The sequence below is a fragment of the Pecten maximus genome, chromosome 11 (genome assembly GCF_902652985.1).
Source record: "Pecten maximus chromosome 11, xPecMax1.1, whole genome shotgun sequence".
Classification (NCBI taxonomy): domain Eukaryota; kingdom Metazoa; phylum Mollusca; class Bivalvia; order Pectinida; family Pectinidae; genus Pecten; species Pecten maximus.
In genome coordinates, this window is record NC_047025.1 from 38,351,148 (window position 1) to 38,358,792 (window position 7,645).

The following is a 7,645-nucleotide window of genomic DNA, read 5'->3' on the forward strand; positions in this document are numbered from 1 at the left end:
TTTTCAAGTAAAATTGTATTTGAAGCATATTTTCCTAACTTAATACGATTCCGGGTTCTAGATTAGAAACCACTGAGTACTTCCGGTTTCATTTTCAAAGCGAAAGCATGGCTGGGCTGGAGTTATTATCCGATCAAGGATTCCGCATTGACGGACGCAGGCCTCACGAATTGAGAAAGATCCAATGTCGTCTAGGAGTATTTAATCAAGCTGATGGTTCAGCTTACATAGAACAGGGCAATACCAAAGTGTTAGCTGCTGTTTATGGCCCTCATGAGGTAAGTGTTGGATCAAGTATCATCAATACTGTAGAGAAAACTGGTGTGGGTTATCACCAGCCTTCTCTAGAAGACTTATGAATGCTCCCGTATCCCAAAACCATACAATACAGTGACTACTCACGTTTGATGCGTCTGTTTGCCTTGCTGGTTTTAGATAAAGAGGGCGCTCTCCGTCGCTTCGCGGGATTACATACGAGCGCACCTCCAGCTCGTGCACGGAGCGAGTTCCTACCAAGGGAGATCACTCTCCTTGGATTTTCACTACACTCCTCCCCGTTTTATGAAGGCCCCCTTCTGGACGTTGGTTCCTCAGGGCAAACAAGTGGAGAGGAGTCGTTCAGGATGCTCATGGGTCCAAGGTTAGCCTGCGGGTGTCCGGGTCGAGGAACCTCCCGTGAGGAACAAGTGGTATGAGCCCCCTTAAGCTAAACTTTTAGTTTTACCCATGAATAGGAACGTTACTTATTTTGAACCGTTCCCTTCATGGAATTTTATATTGGTATAATTTATTTTAAGCCCTATCATATTACCTAGGGTATATGAGAAAAAGAGGGGAACTATTGTTTATTTTCTAACGTATTTCGTTCTTCTTTATTGGCAGTTCTAGACATAACTGCCATATAGACGACGGATGGCGGGGAGCTCTTACTCCCAAATTCCCTAACTATCAATCCTGCTCCCTTTGAGCGGACACCTATAATTTTATACTCTAGGGGTGAAATTTGAGAGCTGTTCCGAAGGCCCCAGCCCGAGTTACCCCAGGGGATCCTTGAACAACTACGCTTATTTGTTTTTTTTCCTTTCCTAAATTACCGACTCTTGAGGTTGTTCCGAAGGCCCCAGCCTGAGTTACCCCAGGGGTTCCCTGAACAACCTTACTATTCCCTAATTTTATGTCCTTACTGTAATTGTACTGTAACCTTATTACCATTATTAGTTTCAAAAAAACCCGTTATAACTTCCCCCCCCTCCCTTCGTAAAGGGAGATACTTTTAAGTTTCAAGAAAATCCATAATAAGACCCTACAATGGCTATTGGTCTAGACGTCCCCCGTAGGGGCGTAGCTGGCATACCTCCTGGAACTGATTGAAACCTCCTGAGGGGCGGCTCTATGGGAGAGAGTAGACCCTCCTGGCAGTGGTGTTAAGCACCACCGCCAGCTGGCCCGGATCCTCCCCCCTTAGACCGGCCAACCCCCGGAGCACGTGCCCCAGGAGCCAGGGAGTGTTGGGCCCCTCCCCTGCCCCAGAAGGCACCAGATAGGGAGCATCTGACTCCAACAGCAGTCTGCCGGAGTCATGCTCCCTCAAGACCCGGCGAGAGGCTTCGGTCCTGAGGGACAGAGCCGTCACCCCCAGGTACAGGTTTGGGAGGTACCTCTCCCATTCCTGCACCTGTTCCACCGATCCTGTGAAACAGTGCCAATGTATCACAAGCTCGGTGGCGCCGGGCACCTGGCGGATACATTTCAGGGCCGAAGCGGCCGCTTGGCCGCTTCCCCCGTCCCTGCAGTGAAGGACCAACGGAAGGGAGGCCTTGACCACTGCCCTTTGAAGGACCGTGGTCAAAACGACCTCCTGACCTTCCGTCTGACCCCTCCTGCAGGCGACTGGATCTCTGCATCTCGGCCGGCAGGCGCAGTTGGTGGTGAGGTCTATTCCGACCTCCCCCAACGCCCCGCAGGCCGAGTTGTCTAAACACCTCAGAAATGGCAGAAGGTGCTGGCCCTCCCCCACCTGATGAGGGTGCAGGCCCACGGATACCACGATCCTGGTATCTCTCTGAACCTGCGTCCTCATCAGTGACCAACCCCTCGGGTAGGCGTAGTTAGCTACCCCCCCGAGTAGGGTGATCTCTGCCTTCCCCCCTCCATCCTCAGCTCTCTCCAACTCGGCGAAAGTCCTGCCTCCTGTCCGAGCTAGGAGGGCGTCGAGGTGGAAGTGGCAGTCATAGACTGCCACTCGGGAAGATCTAGTCGGGGGAACACCGGAGCCCGGGACCAGAAAGCGCCCGGACTCACGGTAGCCCTCCCTCAGGCGTGGGGGTATCTTGCCCAATATGGTCAATTGGAGCCTCCAATAGAGGAGACTCCCAACGGACCGAGGAGGCGAGGGGGAGACATCCCGGGGATCTTGGAATTCGGAGTTGATGGCCTCCGCCACCTCTCCTTCTCGCAAAGAGAATCCCCCGGAAGGCCCCTCCTCTGTAGGGAGGTGTAGGCCCTTAATCAGGCCCAACAGCTCCCCGACCTCCTCGCACCCGCAATCGTGGGCCTGAGCGCAGAGCATGCGCCTCAGACCCGCGATCCACGGGGCCACATTCTCCTCCAGGGTCCCACGATGACCAGAATGGCCATTTAAGTGAGAGATCCTGGAGGCCCCCCCCCTGCCGGCAGGCGAAACAACCACCGTCCACGCTGGCTAGGAAGTTCAAATGAACTTCCAGCGCGTGGGACCGAAGGTTGGTCACCTCCCTACGGCAAAGGGGGCACAACTCGCCATCCCGGCAGACACGGACGGTGACTGAATCACCGTCGGTGTTTGCCGGGCGCGGCCGGGATCCCAGAGGCCATTCTGGGCGCTTCCCGGCTAGGGAGGTCGCCGGCAATGCTGTTGGCTTAACGACGAAGCCAAACTGTGCATCGGACGCGGCCTCCCTCTCCCGTTTACGGGCCCGCTGCTGATTTCTCTTGTGCGTTTTCGCCGAACCCCCTCCTTGCATAGGAGGGCGGCCCGGCGAGGGCAAAGGTTGATTTGGGCCCGGAGTCCCTCCTAATCCCCCTCCCTGCATGGGAGGGCTGGATAGGGGAGACTCTGAAGCGGGGAGCCCGGATTTGGGGGTGTTACCCCGCCTCCTCCGGGATCTCCTCCTCTTCCTAGGGTGGAGGACACGGTCGGTGTCCCCCCAACCCCAGGAAGCGCTTCCTGGTGCAGATGTCCCCTCGGCTCCCGCGGGGGTCACCCCGGGTATTAGCAGGGATGCTTTCTCCGCAGGGGTCGAGAGAACTGGACCGGATATGGGGTGGCTCATGGAAGGTGCCCCCCGGGGTTCCAATGGAACCGCGGAGGCCTTCATTTCCTCCATGAGCCTGAGGGTGGGCAGCGGTACCCCTAGGGGCACCTTCGGGACAGCCAGTGGCCCGTCCGGGCGATCAGCAGTCCTGAAGGGTATCCCCCGGGGATACAGTCGGGGCTCTGGACTGGCCTCCTGGGGATCAGATTCTGGCTCCCCAGAAGGCAGGCCCGATGTTTTAGTGGGAGTGGGGCCCCGGGTTGGTGAAGGGGTATCTCCCCCGGACGTTTCAGGGGGAATGTTGTCGCCCTCGAGGTCCGTGTTCTCCGGCTCTGCGAGGGGAGCACGGACGGACCCTGGGGGCGAGGAAGTCTCCGACTCCAATTGAGGAGTCGGATCTACATGCGTTTTGGACTCCTCCGTCCCTGTGGACGGTGGAGTCCCTGAGGGTGAAGTCCCATCCACCGGCCCTTTGGGGGTCGATGGCAATGGGGCTTCGGGTTCTAGTAACCCTTGGACCTCCCTAAGGAGGTCCTCGAGCCCATCTTCCCTGTGGTGTATCTCGAGGATATCCATTTGTAGTCCTGCAACAGAATTGACTGAGAGTTGCATTGTATGGACCGGAATAGTAGCATTTTCTATCTATATACTCCTATACACCACCTGCATTTGTGCCTACACACACCACCTGTATTCGCTTGCCTAACTTACCTACCCCCCTCCCGTAGTGTAACCTAGGGTAGGAAGTAGTTGTCAAATCTACGGGGTTGTCTGGTTTGTCTCCCCGTACGTGTTACTGGTTTATTCTGGTCCCCCCTCAAAGTGCTATCGGGAGAGCCAACGGTATTCGGGCGGTTCGAGACCCCGGGGCCTGTTGATGGTTTGTTCGGGGACACCACACTTGGCGGTGTGTTACTACCGCTTCCGGGGTGTTTCCCCCCACGACTCGCCGTCGGAGCGTCGTTGTCCTCTCCTGAACTCGCGTTACACGGGTTTATGTCCTCCTCGTCCGAGGGTACTTCCGTCCGCGAGGGATCATCGTACGCGGCTTCCGGTAGGAGGTTGTGTCTTAGGCGACGTAGCCATATGGGAAACGTATTCCCCGCGTAGAGCTTTAAGCGATCGTGGTGACAATACTTGGCCCCTCTTCGGTTCCTGATCTTGTAGACTGGGTGTTTGCATGTTTCTACTAAATATGGTCCCAGCCATGGCGGCTTGAGCTTGGAGCTCCTCCCGACCTTGGTGGATGAATCTCTTTTGTATACTATGTCTCCTACCCGAAATATGTTCTCTGTCAGTTTTGAGTCGTGATCCCACTTCTGACACCAGTGTAGAGAAAACTGGTGTGGGTTATCACCAGCCTTCTCTAGAAGACTTATGAATGCTCCCGTATCCCAAAACCATACAATACAGTGACTACTCACGTTTGATGCGTCTGTTTGCCTTGCTGGTTTTAGATAAAGAGGGCGCTCTCCGTCGCTTCGCGGGATTACATACGAGCGCACCTCCAGCTCGTGCACGGAGCGAGTTCCTACCAAGGGAGATCACTCTCCTTGGATTTTCACTACAATACTACAGTAGTAGGATTGGGAAAATGCACGGCCAGACCGGGGTTCGAACCAGAAACCTCCGAACACTAGACGGATGCTCTACGAATTGAGCTACCTAGGCTGGTCACCGATGATCGACCCGGTCCAGTTCTGCTACACTCTTCCCTCCCTTTTTAAGTCTTTAACCCTTAAAACTTCACAACTCACAACCCAGGTTCGGGTATCCCCTTGTCAAGTATTCACCACACTGGAAACAAGGTTTGGTCCCAGTCACCAAATGTAGTTGGTCCGAAAAAATGCACGGCCAGACCAGGGTTCGAACCAGAGACCTCTGAACACTAGCCAGATGCTCTACCAATATTGAGCTACCTCAGGACGCTGATGATCGAACGGTCCAGTTCCCCTTCACTACGACAATACTCTGTTACAAATTAGTCCTTGATCCGTCCCTAAACGATCCTTGTCCTGAGAAATTGGAATGATAGTTTTCAAACTTCGCATGTAGGTTCCTTTGCTTCCAAGTTGTGCCCATTTAATTGTGAGTCTGATCGGGAATTAACAAAATTGCCGACAGATGGCCATCTTGAATTTTGACACTTGAAGATAATTATTGCAATATCTTGAAAAGTATCTGAGGGATATTTCTCAAACTTCAGATGTAGAATCATCTTGGTCTCATAGCCAATTTGTTCTTCTGATTTGGAGTTTGCTTGGAAATCCTATATTTTGACAGTTGAAGTTTTATATCACTTTCTCAGAATGTTTTTCTTTAATCTTTCATGGATTTCATATGAAATTTTCCTTGTTAACTGAATAATAAGAGCAAAGAAGCTAAAGTAGAGAAAAGAGTAGTTTACATAAAACTAATAAAGATCATTCAAAGGTGGATACCAAGATCCCTTTATGATCTCTTGTTTATCAACAAGATGATGATGATGATGATGATGATATCACCTTTGTTATTTCTGAATATAATTCAAGAATATACATAGGATTGTACTTCTAAGATCATTGTTTCCTTTGCAGATACGAGGAAGCAGGAGTAAAGCTCTACATGACAAAGTTCTTGTAAACTGCCAGTATAGTATGGCTACATTCAGTACTGGAGAGCGCAAACGAAGGCCTCGTGGGGACAGAAAATCACAGGAAATGACCATGCATCTTCAACAAACTTTCGATGCAGCAATCCAAACAAGCCTTTATCCCAGATCACAGATTGATATTTTTGTTGAGGTATGAAAGATTATTTACTGTATACATTACTATTCATTTATTTTCCTCTTTTAGACTGATAGAGACTGCTGTTTTCACTGGAGAGTGGAGAGTATTAATAATTACATCTTTATCAAAGTTAAATTTGTATGACCCCCTCGCCTCAGCCCCATGTTGTGTATGTTTCAAGTTTGAGACTACTTCTGTATCATAAATAGGCACCCATCTTGCATTTTGACAGTAAATGTTTGTTATCTCTGTTACTTAGAAATTACAAGAGGAATTTTTCTCAAATTCAGACGTGCATATATAATCATATCATAAAACTATACATGTATATATATTTCAGGTATTACAGTCTGACGGTGGGAACTACTGTGCCAGTGTGAATGCCTCTACCTTGGCCCTTATAGATGCTGGAATAGCATTGAGAGACTATGTTTGTGCATGTTCCTCCAGCTTTGTTAATGACACACCAATCACAGATATAAACTATCTTGAAGAATCCTCAGGCAGTCCAGAAATCATTGCAGCCACACTGCCAAAATCTGAACAGATTGTATTCTTATTGATGAATGGAAGACTTCATGAAGACAATTTGAGTCGAGTGACAGATATGGCTGTTAAAGGGTGTAAGGATATTCATGATATTCTCGACCAAGTGGTCCGCGACCATGTCAGTGAAGTGTCCACGGTTCATGGATGGGAAAACTGAGAATGGTGCTATATAGATGTTCTAGGATATGTTGTTATTGTGACTGACCGTTACGTCTGGATAAATCCATACATGTATGTTCAGTCTACATTAGATTTTTTTTGTTTCATGAAAATTATAAACTAATTCATGTTTCAGGGTGCCAAGGTCAAGGTCTCTTGGTCTTATAGAAAATCTTTGTTATTGATTTGACAGTTTCATTGTTAAATGCATTCTACTCAAACTTCATGTATTGGTCAAGCATGAGAAAACCTCAGACAAGTTTGTATTTTAGGGTGCAAAGTCCAATGTTACCGTTTAAAAAGTTTTGTCATCCCTTAAGTGACTTCATTTTAATGCAGATTTTGATGAAACTTTATATATTAGTCATGTACGAGAATACCTTGAACACGTTGGCTTCAAAGCTTATTGATTGCAGGATATTTCACAGGTATAATTATCGGGTATACTCAGCAGTTTACGGGAATTTGTATCACTTGTGTTGCTTTGTAGCTTATCAAATTAAATTTTCTAGGTATTCATCAAGAACAGCATCTCATGATGTTAAAAAACAACAGAACTGGTTGTCTAACATTTAAATATTTAGAAGAAAAAAATTAGAGCGTTGATGACAGAAATTTCTGGAGGAAGAACTTTTAAGATTCAAGGTTTGGTTCAGAACCTTAGTACATGTATAATTGGCTTGGATTCATGGTGGAAAAGTACTGAAATGGAATTTTGATAACTTATACTGTGGTACCCTCTACATTACCAATCTTAGCCAGTGAATTACTGTTTTGAAAGACTGAATTTATTAACTCATTGTAAACACAAGATCTCATTGGAATGGGACCACAAAAAGTATGTGAATTATTAAATATTTACATTTTTAAGTA

General features: G+C 48.7%; 1 protein-coding gene across 1 annotated transcript; it reads left to right on the plus strand.

The window, feature by feature from the left end:
* Window positions 1–74: 74 nt before the first annotated feature.
* LOC117337763 (exosome complex component RRP41-like) lies at window positions 75–7,645 on the plus strand. The gene is made up of 3 exons (XM_033898876.1): window positions 75–278; window positions 5,870–6,076; window positions 6,405–7,645. Exons 1-3 carry the CDS (start codon window positions 108–110, stop codon window positions 6,768–6,770), a joined length of 744 nt encoding a protein of 247 aa, XP_033754767.1. The 5' UTR covers window positions 75–107; the 3' UTR covers window positions 6,771–7,645.

Coding starts and splice junctions, on each gene's coding strand:
- LOC117337763 (XM_033898876.1), top strand. CDS start 108: ATGGCTGGGCTGGAGTTATTATCCGATCAAGGATTCCGCATTGACGGA. Junction 279..5,869: donor CTGTTTATGGCCCTCATGAG/GTAAGTGTTGGA, acceptor TTTCCTTTGCAG/ATACGAGGAAGCAGGAGTAA. Junction 6,077..6,404: donor AGATTGATATTTTTGTTGAG/GTATGAAAGATT, acceptor TATATATTTCAG/GTATTACAGTCTGACGGTGG.